At 40.5% G+C, this 24,204-nt stretch overlaps 1 protein-coding gene and 1 pseudogene across 2 annotated transcripts in view; one reads left to right on the top strand and one right to left on the bottom strand.

Annotated features, from left to right (window-relative positions):
- POLN (DNA polymerase nu) overlaps positions 1 to 24,204 on the top strand; it is a 300,052-nt gene that overhangs the window by 75,034 nt on the left and 200,814 nt on the right. For both annotated transcript variants that reach the window (XM_077136233.1, XM_077136234.1), the window contains 6 exons: positions 472 to 671; positions 5,599 to 5,711; positions 14,833 to 14,990; positions 19,529 to 19,597; positions 20,917 to 20,977; positions 22,342 to 22,406. In XM_077136233.1, the coding sequence (XP_076992348.1) occupies positions 472 to 671; positions 5,599 to 5,711; positions 14,833 to 14,990; positions 19,529 to 19,597; positions 20,917 to 20,977; positions 22,342 to 22,406 (666 nt within the window). The remainder of the gene's footprint in view (positions 1 to 471; positions 672 to 5,598; positions 5,712 to 14,832; positions 14,991 to 19,528; positions 19,598 to 20,916; positions 20,978 to 22,341; positions 22,407 to 24,204) is intronic.
- Positions 16,134 to 17,908, bottom strand: LOC143663692 (microphthalmia-associated transcription factor pseudogene; annotated as a pseudogene).

The raw sequence follows: 24,204 nt of genomic DNA, 5'->3' as shown, positions 1-24,204 counted from the left end.
CTCTGACTATGTGGGCTCTCATGGTTCTCCTTGCTCTCTGGATGCTCTCAAGCTTTCTCCGAAATGCTTCCTCTTTTAAAGGAGTCCAGTAAACTAATCAAGACCCACCTGGAATGGATAGAGTCATAGCTCCATCTAATGAAAGGTTAATACCCACAATTGTGTCAGTCACATCTCCATGGGGATGACCTATTCAAGTTTCCAACCTATAGTGCTGACTAGGGACTAAGAGATCCACAAGATGGATGCCTTTTTTAGGGTACATAATCTTTTCAAACTAGCGTAGGAGGAGAACAGATTTTGAGGTAAAAGCATGAGTTTGGCTTTAGGCCTTGACTGTCATTAAAAGGGCTGTCCATTTACAAGTTTAATTTCAGGTCTTTATATTGCTTTATTATAAAATATAACATTTTCCTTGAATAAGTGTTTTTTTTTTAAATTTTGAAACTTTGTCCTCTTGTGTATTCACAGGCTCTAATTTCCTCTGTTAAAGGAATTGTAGTATTACTGAAGGGCCAAGAGGAGGAAGGCAGTGATCCTGCCTTGGACATCTCAGCCTCTGGTGGTGTTCTTGTGCAGGAGCTCCCTTCAGATGATATGTGTGTCTTCATACAAGTGGGGCAGTCTTCTATCTGGGGCCAAGAACAAGAGGCACATCATCAATTTGCCAGGCAAGAAATCTCTATTAGTTATCATATATAGTACTTGCATGTCTGTTCTGTTCTAAATTTAAAATTTCCCAAATTCCCAGTGTTTTAAACTTTTTATTTTGAAATAATTTCAAAGTCACTGAGCAGTTACAAAAATAGTACAACAACCTGAAGCTGTTGAGCTGTATTCCAGTAGCCTTGATTCTTGAAGACGATTGTATAAACATATAACTTTTATGATGTGACTGTGTGATTGTGAAAATCTTGCTGATACTCCTTTTATCCAGAGTATGGACAGATGAGTAAAAAAATATATATGTATGTTTTTGTTTTTGTTTTTTTTTTAACATGAGCAGGCACCAGGAATCGAACCTGGGTCCTCTGGCATGGCAGGCAAGCATTCTTGCCAGCTGAGCCACCGTGCCCTGCCCAAAATATATATATATGGATAAAAATTAAATAAATAGTAGGGGGGATATGGGGTAAAATAAATTGGGGTAGCTGAAAGTACTAGTGGTCAATGAGAGGGAGGTGCAAGAGAAATGGTATGTATGAGTTTTTATCTTTTTTATTTTTATTTTTCTGGAGTGATGCCAGTGTTTTAAAAATGATCATAGTGATGAATACACAACTATGTGATGCTATTGTGAGCCATTGATTGTACACCATGCGTGGAATGTATGTGTGTGAAGATTTGTGAATAAGAAAAAATATATATATATGAAACAGTATAACACCCCCCACAGAACGTCAACATACCCCCATCCCACCTCCGGATATTCACATCTACCAATTTTAGCATTTACATTTTTACTGTATCATTGTTTCTATCACTCTCTCTCCCTGTCTTTCTCTTTGGCTCTCCTGAGCAGGTTGTATACATCATGACTCTTCTTTTTTCTTTTTTTTTTTTAATTTATTTTTTATTTATGATACATATCCACGTACAAACACAAACATTCTTATATGATCATTCCATTCTTGTTATATAAACAACAATTCACACTATCATCACATAGTTGTATATTCATCATCATGATCATTTCTTAGAACATCTGCATCAATTCAGAAAAAGCAATAAAAATAAAACAAAAAATTCATACATACCAGACCCCTTACCCTCCCCTTCACCGATCACCAGCATTTCAACCTACTAAATTTATTTTAACATTTGTTCCCCCATTACTTGCTTACTTTTAATCCATATGTTTTACTTGTCCATCGATAAGGTAGACAAAAGGAACATCAGACACAAAAGGCTCTCACAACCACACAGTCACTCTGCGACAGCCATATCATCATACAGTTATCTTCAAGAAACATGGCCACCAGAGCACAGCTCCACATTTTCAGGCAGTTCCCTCCAGCCTCTCAATTACACCTCAGCTAAACAGGGTGATATCTATTTAATGTGTAAGAATAACCTCTAGACTCTGTTTGGAATCTCTCAGCCATTGACACTTTATTTTGTCTCATTTCTCTCTTCCCCCTTTTGGTTGAGAAGATTTTCTCAATCCCTTGATGCTGAGTTCCAGATCATTCTAGGATTTCTGTCCCACATTGCCAGGAAGGTCCACACCCCTGGGAGTCATGTCCCACGTAGAGAGGGGGAGAGCAGTGAGCTTGCTTGCTTTGTCTGTTGAGAGAGAGAGGCCACATCTGAGCAACAGAAGAGGTTCTCTTGGGGGTGACTCTAAGGCCTAATTTTAAGTAGGCTTGACCTATCCTTTGCGGGATTAAGTTTCATATGAAGAAACCCCAAGATTGGAGGCTCAGCCTATTGCTTTGGCTGTCTCCACTGCCTGTGAGAATATCAAAAATTCTCCACTTGGGGAAGTTGAATTTTCCCCCTTTCTCACCATTCCCCCTGGGGGACTCTGCAAATACTTTCCTATTCACTGTTCAGATCACTCTGGGATTTATCTGGGCATCACTCTGGACAAACCTACAAAATCTCATGCCCTATGCAAGGTACCAAGTACTATGGTGTTTGGTTAAGCTGTCCACATAAGTTATATTAGGAAATCCACTAGTTGAAATACAGATTTTGTACCAAATGAACATTTTTTGCTTGTCTCACACATACGTTAAAGTTTTAAAATATTAATTACCATCTATGTTGAACACCCTGCATTATTGACATTCCTTTGTTCCTCCTCATGCAGAAACATTTTTAAATTTGCACATTTAGTCACTGTCATTATACACTCGAGGCATTCCTAGATTATACCATCTCAGTCTTTATTGTCTATCTTTCCTTCTGATTTCATTTATGCCCCCAGGCCTCCTCCCTTCTAACATCATGACTCTTGAACACATAATACTTCCATAGTACTTTTCCTACAAACAGGGATATTCACTTATGTAACACCTTAATTGCAATTAGCAAGTTCAAGAAATTTCGTGTTGTTAAAAAAGCTTGCATTCTATATTCCAATTTTTCTTATGCTCTAATGATGTTCTTTTGAGCATTTTTTCCTCCAATCTTAAATCTCAATCAATATCATGTATTGCATTTAATTGTCATTATCTCTTCAGTTTCTGTTTCTTTCCTTTTTATTTTTTAATTGCGGAAACATAAAACATAAACCTTCCTATCCCAACACCTTCCAAGCAACCAGTGGGATTAATCACATTCACATGTTGCACTAATCCCATATTCCATTACTAAAACTTTTCCTTTACTCCAAACAGAAACCCTACACTCATTTTGCATTTACTCCCCATTGCCCCTTCCCTGGTAACTTATATTCTATTTCCTGTCTATGTGAGTATGTATGTTCTTTGATTTTTTTTTTCAGTTACCATAGGGCTTAAATTTAACATCCTAAATCTATAACAGTCTCATTTGCTTTGATAGCAACTTAACAACTTCAGTAGCATATACAAACTATGTTCCTATACCTCTCAGTTTCATCTTTGTCTAGTTCTTGTCACAAATTACAAATTTATACATTATAAATCCAAACCCAAATTTCAATTTTAATTATTTAAATTTTTGACATGTTCAGAGACATGTAAAATAAAATGCATCCAAAAAGAAAAACAAAAAAAAGCAAAAAAATAAGACTGTAACAACAACAAAAAATAAAATAAAATAAAAAAGGAATGCATACAAATTACAGAAATGACAGGCACCAAAGAAGCTTCCTGGATCCTTCCCTCAGCTCTGCAAAACTGGCTTTCTCTCCCACAAAGAGGTTCAGGTATTGAGGTTTCATAGCCTTTCTTGTGGCCTTCTCTGGGGGTTGAATCAATTTTCTTCATTATTGTATCCCCACCACTAAGAGCAGTGACCAGAACAGAGAAGGTGCTTGATAATATTTATTTGTTGAGTGGATGAATATTGAGGCTTAATTTTTATAAGTTTCGGGATGGTTATATGAGGATATTGCCTCAAGTACCATATTACTGGGAGGAATACAATTGTATGGTAGTATCTTTGAGGTTCAAAATGAATTTACATAAATTATTAAGTAAATCATACTTAAATTCAAACACATAATTTTATTACATAAAATATTCATAACCTTTATTTAACAACTGTGCATGGTCTTTTCACACACATGGTCTTCTTAGCTCTCACATCAGCTCTGTAGGTTAGGTTTTATTAATCCACTTGTAGTTGAGGAAACTGAGGTTTAGATAGATAATTAAAGTTATATATGAGTCTTGAGATTTGAACTCAACCTTCTTGACTCGAGCTATTTTATTTTATAACTACCTTTTTTGTTTTGCAAATAACATAACTGACTTATAAACACTGTTGTTTTAGCTTACAAGATAGTCTTTTTGTTGTTGTCTTATCAAGATAGAAATAGCTAGCTTGCATCTCTTATTAGTTGATGATACTGTAGTTATTAGGGTATCTCATTAAGTACCTCCAGATTTCAAGCATGAAGGAGTATCCAAGTGGAAAGGGACACATCAGTTGTCCCTAGTTCTTTCCCCTCTTAAGCTTTTCATGCCCCCTTCCTCTTCTCTTTCCTGTTGTACTGCCTCTCCAGTCCAGTCTAATCAAGGTGTTGGCATCTTGTTTTCCCTGCTCTGCATGCTTACCTGTTTAGGGGAAGCCAAAGAGAAATAAGACAAGAAAGTTCAGAAAACCTAAAAATAGTTCATGATTAGCCAAATCTAACTACAGATTGATTTTGAAGGCAGAACTAAATGGGCTCCTGTTTTTTTTTTTTTTCCTGCTTAAACTCTGTCCAAAGATCCTCACTAATGTATTAATAAGCATTTGCCAGAAAGGAATTTATAGCTTAGTGGCTTAGAGTTTGGGCTCTTGCAACAGCTAGATGTGGTCTCAAATTCCAGCTTTGCCATTTCTCAGTTGTGTAACCCTGGGCAAATTGCTTACCCTCTCTGAGCCTCAGTTTCCTCATCTGTAAAATGGATCTAAGACCTGCCTAATAGGATAATTGATGACGTTTCAATACAGCAGTCTTTGTGAAGTGCTTAACATAGTACTTGGCCCATGTTCAATGAATGTTAATTGATATTATCTCATATCGAAGGAGCTCGTGAGGAGATGAGCTTTCAAGACACAGATTTATACAGTGGCTGTGATCAATGCTATGGTTAAACATGGACCGCAGAAGGACATCAGAATAGGGAAGCAGGGTACACTTTGCTGAAGACATGGCCTTGAGCAGTTTACAGAAATTGTGGAGCAAGAATTTTAGGCAAGAATACAATCCTTAACAGCTCTCTGACCTTGGGTATGTTACTCAACCGTTCTGTCTCTGCTTTATCATCTATAAAATGCAAATAATAAATCCTACCCACCTTATAGGATTTTAAAATTAATCCATGTAAGGTACTTAGAAGAATGTCTGACAGTGCTATATGTAAGTGGTAGCTATGAGAAGCAGTAGTGATAATATTTTTCCAGACTCAATAGATGTAAAGCAATGCCTAAATCAGTGAATTTCTTTTTGTCCTGTAGGAGATTACTATTTCAAATGCTGAAAGGTGAATGTCCCATTATCTGTTTTAATGCTAAGGATTTTGTGAGAACAGTGCTCCAGTTCTTTGGTGATGATGGCAATTGGAGACATGGTAAGTTATAGTTTTGTGATTCCATTTAAGAATGGAAAGATGGTGAGGACGGATGAGAAGTTGCATAACCCAGAGGTCTGCCGAGCCCCATAGCCTAAAGAAGAAGAGAAGTTTTCCCTCCATATTTCTATGTTACTTGATTTTTTACAGGTATATGTTACTTTTATAGTTTAAACAGAAGAGAGTTAACTTAAGCATCATAGTCAAAGTACAACTTGTTGTTACCATAGAGAACTTTAAATTTCCTTAAGAATTAAACTACAGTCCAGTATAATTAACATCAGAATTATATAGAACACTTTTGGTTAAAATAATAAAGAATTTTCTTTAAACTTTTTTTTCTAGAGGGCAGATACATGATAAAGCAAATACAGCTAAATTTTAATTGAAAGATCTAGATGATGGGTATTTGAAAGTCCATGTATTAGTGAGGTTTCTGTAGAGAAATAGAACCAGCAAGAGATATCTGTAAATATGAGATTTATAAAGGTGTCTCATGCAACTGTGAGAATGAAAGAGTCTAAAATCCATAGGTCAGGTTGTGAAACTGGCAACTCTGATAAATGGTCTGGATGAACACCACAGGGAAGGTTCACTGGCTGAAGAAGAAAATGGCTCTCTCCTCTCTTAAAAGCCTTCAACTGATTGAATTATCTTGTTGGTGGAGACAGGCATACCTTAGTTGATCTCAGATGTAATTAGCCACAGATACAATCAACTGATTATTTATTAACCAGCCACAAAATATCTTTGCAGCAAGTCAGGCCAGTGCATACCTGATTAGACAACTGGGCATCATCACTTGGCGAATTTGACACCAAAACCTAACCATCACAGTCCACCCCTTGTCAACTTGGCAGCTATACACATCACCTTGAAACACGCTTAATATCCAAATAGAACACAGTTACTGTCATGTTTTGCCTAACAGTACTCAACTGTCCTGTGTGCAACTGGGAATGGGCTTCATATCTTATGAGTTAAATACTATAACATGAACAATACAACTTATGTCGTATAAGAAGAAAACAAGATATTTGTTTGTGTACAAGTGCAAACATACTCATAACAAAACAGGGAGGAAATATTCATGTGACCCTAGTCCTCATTTCTGTAACTAGTTGTAGTTCATATTTTTCACTACCTTCTTCCCCTACCCATTCCATGTTCCCCTTATCCTCAGCAAGCATCTCAGCTGGCTGTGGTTCTTTGCCAGGTGGAGTGACACAAACCTTCATTCCTGAAATTTCTGTACCATTGGTAATCCTGCCTGGATTAGGTTGTCGTAGTTTCCATTGACTTTAATAACAGAGCATGGTAGTGCTAAGGGACACCCTACAGGATCTCCTGTATTCCAGGAAAACTCTTCTTTACCTCCATTGTGTAGTTGCTATCCTATTTCCCCTTGATAGACAGGATCAGTTACCCCAGTCAGAACAATAATCCCCTTTTGTGCCTGTTGATTAAGTGGCATGAGAAGCCCGAAGTGGCCAGATGGCTGTCTTAACTTCCAGTTCAATGGAATCATTGTTATGTATCCTAGTAAAATACTACTACTTTTGGAACTAAGGCCTGTAGACCAGCAGAGTTTAAGGTTTCAGGGACAGGAAGCAAAAATTTTCCTAGTGGATCACTAGGGGTGTTAGTGAGTGGTACCACTCTCATTACCACCCCTTAATTCCTGGACCCATGGACCCTGGCAATGGGAGAAATAGCACCATACAATGGTTGCTGATTCAGAGCATACACAGCCTCCTGGAGAACATTTCCACAGGCCTGCAAGGTATTGTCACCTATTTGATGCCATATTTGGGTCTTTAAAAGGTCATTCCACTGTTCTGTCAACACAGCTGCCTTGGGATGATGGGCAACATGGTAAGGCCAGAGAATTCCATGAGCATGTGCCCACTCCCATACTGTATTTGCTGTGAAGGGGATTCCTTCTTCAGAAGCAATGCTGTGTGGGAAACCATGATAGTGGATAAGGCATTCGGTAAGTCCACAGATGGTAGTTTTTGTGAAAGCATTGCGTGCAGGGAAGGCAAACCCATATCCATAGTATGTGTCTGTTCTAGTTAGAACAAATCACTGCATCTTCCATGATGGAAGTGGGCCAATGTAATCAACCTGCTACCAGGTAGCAGGCTGATCACCTTGGGGAATGGTGCCATATTGGAGATCTCTCTACTGGCAGATTGAGCACTCAGTAGTGGCTGTAGCTAGGTTGGCCTTGGTGCATGAAAGTCTGTGTTGCTGAGCCCATGCATAACCTCCATCTCTACCACCACGCCCACTTTGTTCATGAGCCCATTGGGCAACAGCAGGAGTGGCTGAGGAAAGAGGATGACTTGCATCCACAGATTGGGTCATCTTATTCACTTGATTATTAAAACCTTCCTTTGCTGAAGTCACCCTCTGGTCAGCATGCACATGGAACAAAAATATCTTCATTTTTCTTTTGCCCACTCAGAAAGGTTCTATCCACATACTTCTTCTGCAGACTTCTTTGTTACCAATTTTCCAATCATGTGCCTTCCAAGTCCCTGACCATCCAGCCAAACCATTAGCAACAGCCCATAAGTCAGTATACAAACTCACCCCTAGCCTATTTCCCTTCCAAGCACACTGAACAACCAGGTGTATGGCTCGAAGTTCCTCCCACTGGGAGGATTTCCCTCACCACTGTCCTTTAAGAACATCCCAGAAAGGGGTTGTAGTGCTGTTGCAGTCCACTTCTGGGTGGTATCTGCATATCATGCAGAACCATCTGTAAACCAAGCCCGAGTTTTGTCTTCCACAGTCAACTGATGGTAAGGAACTCCCCAAGAGGCTTTGGTCTGGAAAAGAGAAGGTAATATGGTGGGAGTGGGGGCCATGGGCATTTGGGACACTTCCTCATGTAACTTACTTGTCTATTCAGAACCTGCTCGAGCCCTATCTCTTACATACCATTTTCATTTTATAATGGAGTGCTGCTGTGCACACCCAACTTTATGGCTTGGTGCGTCAGACAACTCATGATAGGCAACTCAGGTCTCATGGTAACTTGGTGGCCCATGGTTAAGCATTCAGTCTCTACTAAGGCCCAGTAGCAGGCTTAAAGCTGTTTCTCAAAAGCAGAGTAGTTTTCGGTAGTAGATGGTAAGGCTTTGCTCTAAAACCCTATGGGCCTGTGTTGTGATTCTCCTATGAGGGCCTGCTAAAAACTCCAGACAGCATCCCTGTTTACCACTGACACTTCCAGCACCATTGGATCTGCTGGATCATATGGCCCAAGTGGCAGAACAACTTCCACAGCAGCCTGAACCTATCACATAGCCTCCTCTTGTTCTCGTCCCCACTCAGAACTAGAGTTTTTCTGGTCACTTGGTAGATGGGTGTAGCACACTCAGATGAGAAATATGTTGTCTCCAAAATCCAAAGAGTCCAACTAGGCATTATGCCTCTTTTTTAGAAGGGATATCTCGACATGCCCCACATCATAGAACCCTAGAAATTTCACTGAGGTGGAAGGCCCCTCTGTTTTTGTTGGATTTATCTTCCATCCCCTTATACACAAATGCCTTGCCAATAAGTCTAGAGAAATTGCTGCTACTTGCTTTCTAGGTCCAATCAACATGATATCAACCATATAATGGACTATTGTGGTGTCTTGCGGGAAGAAGAAGTGATCAAGGTCCCTGAAGACAAAATTGTGACATAGGGCTGGAGAATAGTTATACCCCTGAGGTAGGACATTGAAGGTATACCGCTGGCCATGCCAGCTGAATGCAAAGTTCTTCTGATGGTCCTTATCGACAGCTTTTGAGAAAAAAGCGTTTGCCAGATAAGTAGCTGCATACTGGGTACCTGGCAATGTGTTGATTTGCTCAAGCAATGATACCACATCTGGAACAATAGCTGCGATTGGAGTCACCACCTGGTTGAGTTTACTGTAATCTACTGTCATCCTCCAGACTCATCTGTTTTCTGCACAGGTCAGATAGGAGAGTTGAATGGAGATGTGGTGGGAATCACCACGCCTGAATCCTTCAAGTCCTTAAGAGTGCCACTAATCTCTGTAATCCCTCCAGGAATACAGTATTTCTTCTGATTCACTATTTTGCTAGGTAGGGGTATTTCTAGTGTGGCTTCCATTTGGCCTTTCCTACCGTGGTAGCCCTGACTTCATGAGTCAGAGAACCAGTGAGGAGATTCTGCCAGTTGCTAAGTATCTTGATTCCAATTATGCATTCTGGAACTGGGGAAATGACCACAAAATGTGGTAATTCACATCACATCTCCATTCAACTCTCCTATCTGACCTGTGCAAAAAACAGATGAGTCTGGAGGATGACAGTAGATTAGTAGATTGCAGTAAACTCAACCGTGTGGTGACTCCAATTGCAGCTATTGTTCCAGATGTGGTATCATTGCTTGAGCAAGTCAATACATTGCCAAGTACCTGGTATGCAGCTACTGATCTGGCAAATGCTTTTTCTCAAAAGCTGTCAGTACCTGAGCTAAAACTCCATTGATCACCTGCCCTCCATAAGCCCCTACTCTGGTGGACCAGGGTGATGTTTTGGATCTCCTGGAATTAGTGTCAATTCTGAGCCATTATCTAATAATCCCCCCAATATATGATCATTTCCTTTTCCCCAGTGCACAGTCACCCTGATAAAAGGCCATAGATCTCCTTGGGGAAGGTTTGATTGGAAATTTGGGACAGTGTAATAGGGTCCTTCCCCAAGGGTATCCGGCCTTCCCCTCATTCAAGGGACTCTGTGTCTATAAGCTGTCTGAAGTCTTGGAATTGATTAAGGGGTTGTGGCTCTCTGTTTTTGTAATTCAAGTTAGACTTCTGTTCACTTGACCTAGGATTCTTCTGATTGTACAGCTCAAACAAGAATTCAGTAGACTGCCCATCTGTTTTACTTCTAGGTACCCCATGGTCTACTAGCCAATGCCACAAATCTCTGTGAGTCAGAGTATTTTGACTACTGCTCTGAGTCTTTTCTCCATTACGGAGGACACACCCACCTTGTCTGTGGTGATTAACTTTTACCACATGGCTTCTGCCAACTGGGAATCCAATCATCCCAATTCTGTTTAAGGATTCTACCTCAGTGACAGCAGTTCCCACAGTAATATCTGGCCTACAGAGAAGGAAGACTACAGAGCTCTTTAGGGATGATGGAGCTAGTGTCACAAGTTTATTTCCCAATGTACTGGTGAAGAATGTGTCCTCTGGATATTTCTGGGGTGTGTAAGCAAGTCTTCTGTAATAAGTCTACTCGAACATTCCCATCTCTTTAAGCCTCGGGATCCCCTCATCTGCATTATACCAGGGCATCGTGGCATTTCAACCTCAGGTAATGTCGGCCACTTTTTTTTTTGTATGCTGTATGGTAGGGGTCACATTTCATTGTTTTTCCATGTGAGTATCCCATTATTGCAGCACCATTTGTTGAATTTTTTTGTTTGCTTGCTTTTTTCCTTTTTTGGTGGAGAAAGTTCATGGGACAGGAATCAAATGTCATCCACCTTTGAATCCATTCAGGCAACCATCTAAACAAACAGTTAATGCCCTTTCTAACCCCTTAAGCTACAACATTGAATGCAGAATCTCTGCTTAGTGGGCCCATAGCAGTCACTTTGATCAAACTTTATATTCCTTCCACCATTATCACACACCCTTAATATACATTCCCACACCTAACCCCCTGATTTCTACCTGTTTTTAATGGAAAACTCATGCAGTTCTTTTGGAGTATAGTGTACCTCCTCATGGGTCACATTTTTACCTCACCTTTCAGGGCCTGTTGGGACTTTAGTAATAGGTCTTGAAGAAAAGAGGGGTGGTGGGGGTGGGTTATGAAAAGAAATAGAAGCATCTTTCAAGCCAGTTACTTCAGGATATTTCTTTTCTCAATTTCACCTGGTAAAACAGGATTACTCCCTCCAGACAGAGGAATGATGACTGTTTCCCCAGGGAAAGTGATTACATGGTTAGCAGGCACTGGAGGGTTAATCTCATTAGGTGGGGGTTGGATGACAGACTCCTCTGGGTAGACTGGAGGTCAAGAGCTCTTTCTTCAGGGCAATCCATTACAGGTCTATCTAGCAAAGGCTCAGCAGATTCTAGGGACTCCATCCCCCCATCCCTATCATTATCAAGCCATGTATCCCCATCTCATGTTTCAAGATCCCATTCTTTTCAAATGAAAGCCCTTACTTTAACAGCAGACACCCTGCAAGGTTGAGATTTTAGTTTGTGTTGTAAATCTGCTACTCGTACAATGAGGCTTTATGTCTGGTTTTCAGAGATCTGAAGTCTGTCACCACAGGAAGTAAAATTTTCTTTCATGGCAAACATGGAAACTTTTAAATCATTCATATAGCACTTAAGTTGCAAATTTGAAGCCTTCAGCTCATCCCTTTCCCTCATCACTGTTTCCAGCATATCTAACAACAATCAGCCCACATCATTATACCTCTTAATTCCACAAAACTCTGTAAGGGTGTCAAAAACACTCACCCAGAGCCTTGCTTTGTTATAAGCATACAATTAGCAGAATCTAATGGTGATGTTTTGTGTATCTCTCTTGCCAACTCACCCCATGGACTATCAAAGCCATCTTGATTATTGGAAACAGAGTCATTAGTGACTCTGGGTCTAATCAGAGTAGAAAGCCAATTATAAAAGCCCATTTTTTAAGATTCTGTTTCTCAAGAACAACTCCATTTCTGGTACCGAGCTGTATTCGTGAGGGTTCTCTAGAGAAACAGAACCAACAGGGAATATCTGTAAATATGAAATATATAAAGGTGTCTTACACAGCCGTGGGAATGGAAGGGTCCAAAATCTGCAGGGCAGGTTGTGAAGCTGACAGCTCTAATGAAGGATTTGGATGAACTCCACAGGAGAGCTCACTGGCTGAAAAAACAGTGAAAAAGTCTTCTTCCTTAAAAGCCTTCGGCTAATTAGATTCTCTCATTGATAGGAGACACGCCTTAGTTGATCATAGATGTAATTAGCCACAGAGGCAATCAGCTGACTGGTGATTTAATATACCAGGCTTCCAGTTCATCAACCAGCCATGAAATATCGTAGCAATAGTCAGGCCAGTGCTTGCCTGACCACATGCCTGGGCATCATCACTTTGCCAAGTCGACACCAGCACCGTTGACGCCAGAACCTAACCATCACAGTCCGATATATAGTTCCTTCAACTTTTCTACGTATTTGAAGATATTCATAATAAAACATTGGAAAAAATTCTTTTATTATAGAAAATTTTCAACTTATACAGAGTTCTACCTTCTAACAGTTATTGACTTATGGCCAATCTTATTTCCCCTATAACTCTATGTACATCCAAGTCTCTACCATCTTCCTCAAAAATCAGCAATAATTTTTTAGCATTATTAAATACTCAGTCAGTGTTTACAGTTCCCAAGTGTCCTATCCATGTTTTTGTTTGTTTTGTATTTTTTTGCTCTTTATTTTGTTTTTTAAGTTTGTGTGACTTGAGATCTAAACAAGGTCTGTACCTTGGGATAGATTAATATATATGTAATCTCTTTTCATTCTCTGTGTTCACCCTTCATCTGTTTTATTTCCTTTCATTTGTTGTTGTTAAAGAAACCATGTTCTTTGTCCTATAGTATTACAGAATGGATTTTGTTAGTTGCATTTCCCTGTCATTCAACATATCTTTTCTCTCTTATTTTTTGTAAACTAGCAATTAGATTTAGAAGCTTGATCAAATTCGGGTTAGATTTTGGAGAGGCAGTACTACTTCATTGGTTGAATTATGCAGTTCTGTCAGAACATAATGTCTGTTTGCTTTTCTCGTTAGGATGTTAAGAGGTACTGATGATCATTGTGTAGGTTTATTAATTAAAGAGAGAGGTTGCAAAATGGTGACATTTGAGATCTATTGTAGCTTCTGCATTTACGACCCACAATACTTCTGTAAAGAGTAATCATTCCCATCTATTTGGCTACCCTAACTTTAGTTCATAAAGAAAAGGTAAGAGTAAAGCTTCACTCATTCCCTTTAGTTACTGTGGTAGTTAGATTTTGTTGTCAACTTGGCCAGGTGAAGGCACCTAGTTCTGTTGCTGTGGACATGAGCCAATGGTACGTGAACCTCATCTGTTGCTGATTTACATCTGCAGTCGGTTAGGAGGCGTGCCTGCTGCAATGAATGATGTTTAACTTAATTGGCTGGTGCTTAAATGAGAGAGCTCAACGTAGCACATTCTAAGCAGCTTGGCATTCCTCATCTCAGCACTCACAGCTCGGCCTAGGCCTTTGGAGATGCAGAAAGAAATCACCCCAGGAAAAGTTGTTGGAACCCAGGGGCCTGGAGAGAAGGCCAGCAGAGACCATCCTGTGCCTTCCCACGTAAGAAAGAACCTCAGGTGAAAGTTAGCTGCATTTCTTCTGAAGAACTAACAAAATAAATCCCCTATTATTAAAAGCCAATCCGTCTCTGGTGTGTTGCATTCCGGCAGCTAGCAAACTAGAACAATTACATATTTAAAATTCTCAGTTCCCTAGAATCTATCAAAGGTGATATGAATATATTTTGTTATAGTATAATTATGAACAATTGGATTTAAACACATTTGATGAATTTCAGTCATTGCACAGGTGTGTGCACACAGTCTTTTCCCACTTAGGAAATGAGTCCTTGTCATCCAACCCTGGTAGTCTGGGATATCCACTCTGATTTATGGTCTGAAGAGGGGGGCCAGCCTCAAGGAAACAGCCATTTCTTTAAGGAGCCTGTTAGTTTAGTGGGAAATGGCATTTAGACAAAATGGTATTTAGGATTTGATCATTAGGTTTGTATAATAGTACTAGGTTCATTATATTCAAAACTACATGGTTTTTACTTAGCCTCAGTTATCTTAAATTCATATCTACTTTCAACTAATGTAGCCTCACTTTATACTTAGCTCTGCTATTTTGAGGGGATAGTAATGTTATTGTTATTTATAATAACAATATTATATTGTTATTTATAATAATATTGTTATTGTTATTAACCTTGAAAACCTTGTAAAAGCAAGAAAAAGTACAATTAGTCATTTTTCTTGGGTTGATAAATAACCTTTTTCTCTTCAGTTGCTGATTGTATAGGGCTAGATCCTAGAATTGCTGCATGGCTTATAGATCCTAGTGATGCAGTGCCTTCTTTTGAAGATTTGATTGCAAAATACTTTGAGAAGTCCACCACAGTTCAAGTGAACAGCACATATGGAAATTCCTCAGGAAATACTGTGGTGAGTTGTCTTAAGATAAAGTTTTAGTAACCTTAATGCAACCCTAAGGTTTCTAAAAACCTTTTTTCTTTTTCATAGATTGTCTGATAGTAAACAGAACATTGTCAACATTCCTTTGCACTTATTTGGAACAAATCTTTTTTTTGTAAAAAATATCAAAAACTTGCAATTTTTAAGATATATATTCTTAAAAATTAACATAAACATATTGAAAAGAACCATGATAATAGAGAATCTGTACAAATTACATAAGCCAAAAAACATAATTTAAAAATAAAAATAGTAAAGCCAATTAGAAATGCGCCCAGTTTGGTTTTCATATCAACAGTGAAAATAAATAAAAAAGGTAAAACAAACTTTCAGTGCTCATCAATATTTTACTTTGAAAGTACATTGATTTCTATGTAAAAATAAAATATATTTAATGAAAATTTGAATTACCGAAAAAGAGAGTAAAACTAGAGTCTCTATTTCAGAGCCTAGTTTTGTCTCTCTGCTGAATCAGATGCTCCTAAGTAATGATATCAGTTACGTTTTCTAACCAGATAATCCTCATGAAAATGGCCGCATTTTTTTTCTTTTGCAGAATATAGTATTTCTTGAAATAGTTTGCAGTATAAAGACTAAACGATGCTAGAAAGGTTCTGTATCTTTAAGGCAGAACCAATGAATCAATATATTTATAAATGGAAAAGTGTTAGTGTGGGTTTCTTTTCTCATTGTCTTTCTCTCTCATTCTTCTCTTTTTTTTTTTGAATATTATATATTTTTTCGATTAAACCTTACATTTAATTTTCAAGGAAGTCATAGGCATAAAACCTCAAACCGAGTTTCCCCTGAATAAAAATGGACAGGCTCTCCCTGATACAAAATTGTCTTGCTCAGAAAGCTAAAGTCCATTGTAAATACAGTTCACAGATACTGTACACTTACTGTACAATGCTTTGGAGGCATTTGTAGTTGTAAAATAGAATACAAGTCCATTTCACAAAATTCTAAAAATAAAATATATCCTGGGGTATTGATAATGCATGAAAAAATTTATATTAAAGGAAAATTATCAAGAAAATCCCTTCAGATAAATCATTAAATCTAATCAAGAAAGGAAGCCGTCTGTGAGGATGTAGGTCAGGGTGGGGTTTCCTAACAAGCATTCTCCATCTCCTCATGGTGAAGAATGCTGCTCCTTTTCTTGGAAGCCCTCAGGAACACCGAAGAAAGAAGTGGATCAGTTATGCCAACAGGAGAAGGAGTATTGTCCGTCTGGATTGTCTTCTGTTGTAGATCCCATTTTGATGGGGATGCTATAGAGTTGGTTGCTCTCAGGCCCAGTTCCGAGGTTGCTGTTGAAGGTTGCGGTACTATCTGTGAGATCGAGAGTTGTGCAAGTTAGGGCTGCATGATGCTGAAGGAGGTCCTAGTTGCAGTTTTCTAGAATGAGTTCTTGCTTGGTGACACAGTTTACCGAATTTGGAGAACAAAGACCCCTGGATGGAATAAGGGAAAGTCCATGATCTCAAGCCTACGTTGCAAGTTTCTGTATCCTGCAGAACAAATGCTGGTTAGCATGTTCTAGTTTCTTGTCCTGTGTTCAAGTTCCTTTGCATGTTGTTCTCATTGCAGCTTTTGAATATAGTCCACAGATGCTTTTAAAATGGTTCCCTTGTTCCAGCATGTCGGGATCATTTAATTTGAGAATCAAAGTACCTGGCTCTTTAATGTGGTCGTTTATGTTAAATCTTTGTTCAATCAAGTTGTGATTATGGTACAAATTCTTTTGACCCCAACCTTCTCATGAAGGATGTGGAATAAGGATGGATGATTTCTGTCCCTGGAAAATCTAATTCTTAGCATGATTTTTCTCAGCAGTTTCTCTTGTGTCACCGAATTGCCTGCACTGTGAACGGAGAGGTGCTATCATAATCCTGACTGCAGGTTATGTGGCTGTACAGACTGGGCCTGATCCTGCTGTGGTGACAGAGTCCTGGGGATGGTCCCTCAGCAGTGCACATGGGGAAGATTGTTGAAACTGCCCTGGGCCTCTTTCCAAGTGTTTCCTTTTGTAGGTATGCAGTCATCAGGAACAGTCTTTGGAGGAGAACAGTCATAGCTTATAGCTCCTAGAACTGTGTCTGGAGCCCACATATAGAAAGCTTCACCATGGCCACAGCAGGCCACCATGGGAGGGGTATTATGGGGGTTGCATGGAGTGTTGTCAGGCCCCTCAGTTTCAGTGCTGATAGCTGTAATTGAGCAGTCATGTTTCCAAAGCAATACTAGAAGCATCTGTAGAATGCTGAGGGATGCAGAGGAGTGGCTGACTGGGATGGAACTGTCAGAGCAAGGCAGCTCCTGGCAGGTGTGGGACTGGGGCATACGTCAGTGCTTGTCTCTCTCCTAGGTGTTCTATATGGTAGATGTTTGTATCCCTGATGGGTTTGGGTTGTAAATAAGAGACTTACTCCACTTTAATTAAAAAAGAGGTTTATCAGAAGGACATGGGATAGCTCGCAGAAGCAGGCCTCGGGAAAAATGGGAGCCAGGCAACTTTGGGGATCCAGAGAGCAATACCAATAGGCCTGGACCAACACTGACCCATGACCCTTTCCATCCTCATGCTGCTTTTATCCAAGATTCAGAATATGAGCATTCAGTGCATTTTCTCTCTCTTGCTATGTCGCATGCCTGCCCTAGGGCAGAGATGATATCCTGATTGGCTGTCCTGCGAAGGCTGCCTGGTGTCAGTGAGGGTCAGTGCCCCATAGAGAAGGTCACCAGAAGGAGCCAGCCGCTCAGAGTTATCAGGCTTAGTTTACAGATGAGAAAACTGAGGTGTAGAAGGTTAACAGATACATACCTTGACCCCACGCAGGCTGAATCCATGATTCACATGTTGGATTTTTGACTTTGATGTCCATTTCCTTTCTACTATATGTGTATATGAGTTAGAATGGGAACATCTGCAAGAAACAAAAGCCAGCTACCTGCAAGGGGTACTTTCTTCCATGATCAGAAGCCGACTGGTGCCTCAGGCAGGGCTATAGCAGCTATTTACTGTGTTGAGCCTTTGAACATTTCTCTTAGCATGCCATCTGCTTCCATTGCTTTTTGGAAGCGTCTCAGGCCCCTCAGTCCCACTCAGGTAGAAAAGAGAACTCCTAGATGGATGGAGTTCTTACATCCTAATGGCCAGAAACAGGTGCCACGGCCACACATCTATAAGGAAGGCTGCTGGGCAAATGTGCTTTCATGGGTTCAGTAGCAGAACCATGTAGGGCATGAGGGGCAGGAGATGGATGCTGGGATCCTCCATACCATGCTTCCCTGAAGAGGGGACATGACTTGTTCAGAACATGAGGAAGTATTTCAGGAATAGGTAACAGCATGGAAAAGGCAAGGCAAGTGAGAGAATGTAATTCCCTTGGGAGGAGAGCCCAGCAACACTTAGCAAGAAGAATGATGGAGATAGAACTGCAGAAGAGCGTGGCAGCGACCATCATACAGGCTCTTGTGAGCCACTCTAAGTTTGATCTTGTCCTGGAGAAGCTTTCAAATTGGAAAACTATTTAAAGTGGAAAGTTACACAGTCGCCCTTGTGGTCTAGAAGACTCATCCTGACCCACTGTGGAATTCTGCCAGGTAGCAGCCAAGATCTTTATGTGATATGTTTGCAGTACCGCCTCCCCTAGTGTCTTCCTGACCAGCTGTTTGTAGAAGATTGAGAGCAGGAAATGACCAGAAAACAAATGCCAGAACATGGGCATACAGCCATTGGTTCACTGGGGGTGAGGGTTTCCAATCTGAAGCCTTTAGCAGAGAAACAAACTCTTGTGGACCTAGACAGAATGAGTCTGTAAACGGGATCCTCGAGTTTGGAGTCAAAGGTGGAACGTATGAGAATGTATATTGAGGGACTGTGTCTCACCCCAGCTACCCTGACTCTCAGTTGAGTACAGACTCCATTGACTGATTCTCCAGGGCCTCTGTCTTTGTCTGTTCTAGGTGAGAATTGAGTTGAGAGGGAGGAAGTGTGGAGTGTGTAGGGCAGGCATCACGACTCCTTGACTGGATGCTGCATAAGTGGTAGAATGAGGGGCTGAGTGTGTTAGGATGTGGAACAAGGAGATACTGGTTCCTCACCTTCCTGTCTCTACCACTCTTCAATCATTGCCCTTCTCTGTCGTTCTTTTTTTTTCTGCATGGGCAGGTACCGGGAATCGAACTTGGGTTTCTGGCATGGCAGGTGAGAATTCTGCCACTGAGCCTCTGTTGCACCACCCTCTGTGGTTCTGTTTTTGAGGAAACCTTGGGTTGGGGAGAAAATGCTGGGCTGTAGATAAATTGCTCTTCCATACACCCACAAAAGGACACCTCTCAGCAGTGGAGACTTCAGGTAACTATCAAATAGATAGCATCTCACGTGGAGAGACAAGTCGGAATGTAGCTAGTGAACTTTTTTGTGAGTTGTGTCACTTCATAGATTGTGTGGACATTGCTGCCAAATTTACTTAACTTTTAATACTTTTGCTCTTTTAAAGAATTGGAATGTATGTGTGAACCTGAGGATGCTCTACAGACTTACAATGGACCTTTGTTCTCAATTGAAGGCAAGACTTTTTAATAATTATTTTTGGTTGGCAGGAACTCTTGCTTGCTCTCATTGACACATCAGTTGTGTCTTCATTCACATTCTTACTCACAGGAAGCAATGCCTTCAGGGTCTTTAAATGTGAAAGAAAATAAAGCATTGCATTCTACATGTCACTCAAAGGAAATCCAGAATGATGAGAACTGAAGTTTTAAAATATGTTTTCTACAGGTTGAAGACAATTGTAACATTTTCAATTTAGCACTTTCTCAAATGAGAGGAAGACTGTTTCAGCTAGAAGATTTCTAATGCAACACACACGTAAAAGCTGAGAGTTTATTCTCATTAATAAAGTGTGCACAGCTCAACTCAGTCTGAGACTCACAGGGAAGCAGCCAGCTGTTTAAAGGAAAAACTGAAGAGTCCAGTGCAGGGACTTTTGTAGAGATCTGAGCAGGGTTAAGGGTGCCAGCAAGAGATGGAGAAGCAGCCAGGGATTGGCCATAGCCGGAAGTGGGAGCTTTTCTATGCCTGGGCTTAGAGAGTGAGCTGTTAACAGAAGCCCAGGAGAATGGCAGCCGTGGCTGGTCAGGAACTGGACACCATAAGCTTGGGCTGTGGGTGGCAAATGAGTGAAAAGAGGGTGGGGAGAGGGAAAACCCACTTAACTCCCTGCCTACCTTCCAGTCCCCTGCTAGTGCCTCATGTGAGAAAATCAACTAGAGAGCCAAGGAGTTCAGATGCTGTGGTCTGGAGGGGGTCTGTTTCTCTCCCACACCTGGGCAAAGAACAGGAGTGAAAAGGGATCTGGGATGGTGGGAAGAGGACAAGCAGGGAATGCCAGGGCACAGCTGAAGAGCAGCCTGGAAGATGAGGCAGAGGACTCTTCAGATGGCAGCAAGAAGAAATAAAAAAGATGAAAGCTCTAGTACAGAGAATGGCAGATGGTCTGAATAAATGGAGATATATTTCATGCTCTTGGCCAGGATCACTTGCTGTAAAGATTGTAGTTCTCCCCCAAATTAATCGACAAAGTCAATGAAAATTCTAATTAAATTTTTTGGAAATTGATAATCTTATTCTGAAATTATAAGGAAAGACTAAAAGTTCACAAATACCTAAATAAATCTTAAAAATGAGAAAAAGTAAACAAGGATTGGGGGTCATGGCTTGCCCTCTCTGATATTTCTAAAGACTGTCAGGTCTTAGAATAAAAATAAGATACTTGCATGAAATTTTATTAGGAAGGGGGAAGGGCAAGAGGAGTGAATGTTGGGTAAGAAAGGATAGAAATTGTAATTTAAAGTAATGTTGATATGATTTTCTCCTGTGAAACAGGTTTGTGGTTTATGGCAACTATTTTGTACTTTGGAACTTCCTCTGATACCAATTTTGGCAGGTAAGGTAACCATAATGATGAGTATTATAGTCATTTTATGAAAAATCTGTTTCAGTTTTCCAAAGCTGTAGGAATGCAATACCAAGAATGGATTGGCTTTTACAATGGGTATTTATTAGTTTATAGATTTACAGTTGTGAGGCCAGGAAAATGTCCCAATTAAGGCATCAATAAGACAGTACCTTCTCTGAAGAAAGGCTGCTGGCATCCAGGGTTCCTCTGTTAGATAGCAAGGTACATGGCTGGCATCTCCTGGTCCTTTGCTCCCTGGTTTCTTTGCTTTTAGCTCCTGGTTCCAGTGGCCTCCTCTCTTGAGCTTCTGTGAATCCTCTTTGCATCTCCAGGACTTTTCTCTGTCTAAGCTCTCTTTGGGTGTTTCTCTCTGAGCTCTCTGGGCTTTTTCTGTCTTTTATCCTGAAAAAGGACTTCAGTAAAGGATTAAGACCCACCTTGAAGTGGGTGGGTCACATCTCAATTGAAACAACCTAATCAGAAGGTCCCACCTACAACCCAGATCTGCACCCACAGGAATGGATTAAAAGAACATGGCCTTTTCTGGTGTATATGACAGCTCCAGCACAGTTTCTTTATATTGCTTGAGAATGCATTTTTCTCTCAAATTATTTAGAGGGTGGGTTCTGAGGAGATAGAAAGCCTTATTTCGACTTTTCACCACCTGATGGGGTTGGACTGCAGTGCCTCTTGGGGTCTAGCAGGATTAGAAGATTCTGACAATTAGGTCATGTCTGATTCTGTCTTGTGCTATTGCCGAGGGTGAGCCCATCCAAGCCCTCATAGTCCCGAGAAGCAGCAGAGCAGAGGAAGAAGTCTCTCTAGGCATCTTACATGCTAGTATTTGTCTCTAATCCTTATTTGTTGTGCTTTAACTCTTCCTTCCTTAGCATGTTGGAGGCTCGAGACCTCCCTTGAAGGATTGCAGGGCTGCGAGCTGTCCTTGCCTCTGTCCCTGGTCCTGATGTATATATAGGATAGCCCAATGCTTCTGCACCCCAGCTAGCCAGTGGGGATTTCCATTTTGTGCATGCAAAGGGCCGAGTTGTGGCTGGGCAGTACGTGTCCACATGCCCACGTGCACTGCGTGTGGGTCATTGTTGGTCGGAATTCCATCTCTGCCAGCACCTTATAAGTTGAGTGAGTTCCCTCTTGGAGCTCCTTTCTCACTATGAGACAGGAGTGCAAGTCAATATAATTGCAGAGGCTGCATGCAGGAGGCCCTGAGTAAATGTTAGTTACTGTCATTATTGTCCTCTTCAGGGCAGCGGGATTAGTTCTTACCCTTCTTTCACTAAAAAAAATTTCTTTAATACACTGTAAATATGTTCTGTTTGGTTTTTGCCTCACAGTGATGGAAAGCCATAACATTCAGATAAACCAAGAAGAAATGGAGAGGACCTCAGCACTCCTTGGGGTAAATTATTATTCCCTACAATGTGTGTTTGTCAGCTCTCTACTGCAGATGGTTCTAGAATAAGTTCCCTTCTCTTCCCTTCTTGGTTTGCCCTTGGCTACTGTTAGTGCTTTCCTTCTTTATCTTCGATTCCTACAGGGAGGTACCTGGCACTTCTTAATAAGTCCTACCCTCAGAGTTTTCATTTCTGTTAGCCTTCTCAAAGAACCAGCTTTGGATTTTCTGATATCTTCAGTCATGTGGCTGCTTTCTATTTTATTAATATTGTCTCCCTTCTACTTTTTTGGGGTTTAATTTATTACCCTTTTTCTAATTCCCTGAGATGTAAGCTTAGGCCTTTTATTATTATTATTATTATTATTATTATTATTATTATTATTATTTAACATCAAGGATGACTTTAGGGAGTGTCTTAGGATCAACACCTGTGGAAGGAAGGGCAAGAAGCAGAATTGGACAGAGGTAGAACTTGAGCTCTAAATCAGTTCCCATAGAGGCCTCCTCGAACCCGACAGGGAGCCTTAAAGCTGGGATGGACCTTCGAAATTGTCTTGAGTTTGGGTGAGGGTTTGAGATCTTACTACCCTCCACATGGAATAGTTATTGGACACAGGCTGCCTTGGAAAGGGGTGTAACCCTGGGCCAGATGGCTCTTTTCAGCTGTGGCAATCTCCAGAGGATGTTCCTGAATGGGGGACTCCTATACTGTATTTCACAGTACCCACCACACTGTGTTTAATAGGTATTTGATGAATTAATAAGTAAAGGAATAAATGAAGAAATTGAATGAGTATGAATGAATGCCACGCTTAAAATGAAATATGATTCTGTCCTAAAATGAATGATACAGACCATAAAGGATTTGGAGGTTTGAGGGAAAGACCAGTGTGAGCTGGAACATTTGCAGTATGCCTGGAGCAGGGTTGGTTGGGGGTGAGGCATGATTTGGGGTAGGACCTGGTTATGGGGGAAAAAAAAAAAAAAGAAGCTGAGCACTGTCCAAGGAAAGGAGACAAGCCAGGTTAAAGAGCCAGGCTAGAGTGGATGAGCCTCTTTAGAGCTCAGTATGGAAATCAGACTGTTGGAGCTGAGTGGTCACGGGGTAGAATTGGAGCCCAGAGAAGCATGTGTGGGCCATAGGGGGAGAGTCTGGAGACCAGGCAGGTGCATTAAAGCAGGATAAAATAGGACAGCTGTAAATCCCTGATTTCCTATTCAGTTCTGAAAGAGTTAACAGACAACTGCAAGTCCCTTGTTTTCTTATCTAGCTCCTCAGGAACTAATATAGAGCTCCAAACTTCCTGGGACAAAAATTTCCCTAAAGCTCCCAAACCATTGAAACCTCCCCAAACTGTAAAGGCTTGTAAAATTCTGATCCCAAAGCAAACTCTTAGCTAATATTAGGAAGCATAGAGTCATAAAGATTGTTAACCCTTGTCCAGAGACAAATTTTAGGTAGATGACAACAAACCATAAATTCTGCTAACTATCTCCTCATAAAACCTCCTAAAACAAAGAAAATGTCGCCTGGCACCCAAAGACCACCTTGGGAACCTGCACAAAGAAGACACTTGTTCAAAGGTTACTATGGAAACCAGTTATCAACAAAACTTTCCTATAAAACATGCTAGCCTACTCCACACAGTGTGTCCCTCCCTTGGGCACGTCTGCATTAACATCTTTAACATGTTCTCTCTCTCCTCTTTTATAAACTTTACTACTGATTTCTACTGACCCTCTTGCCTCTAAATTCTTTTAGTATTGAGACTAATGAACCTAGATTGGGGCTCAGCTGGCA

This window comes from Tamandua tetradactyla, chromosome 19 (assembly GCF_023851605.1).
Source record: "Tamandua tetradactyla isolate mTamTet1 chromosome 19, mTamTet1.pri, whole genome shotgun sequence".
NCBI classification, from domain to species: Eukaryota; Metazoa; Chordata; class Mammalia; order Pilosa; family Myrmecophagidae; genus Tamandua; species Tamandua tetradactyla.
This window is presented reverse-complemented; position numbering and strand designations above follow the sequence as displayed.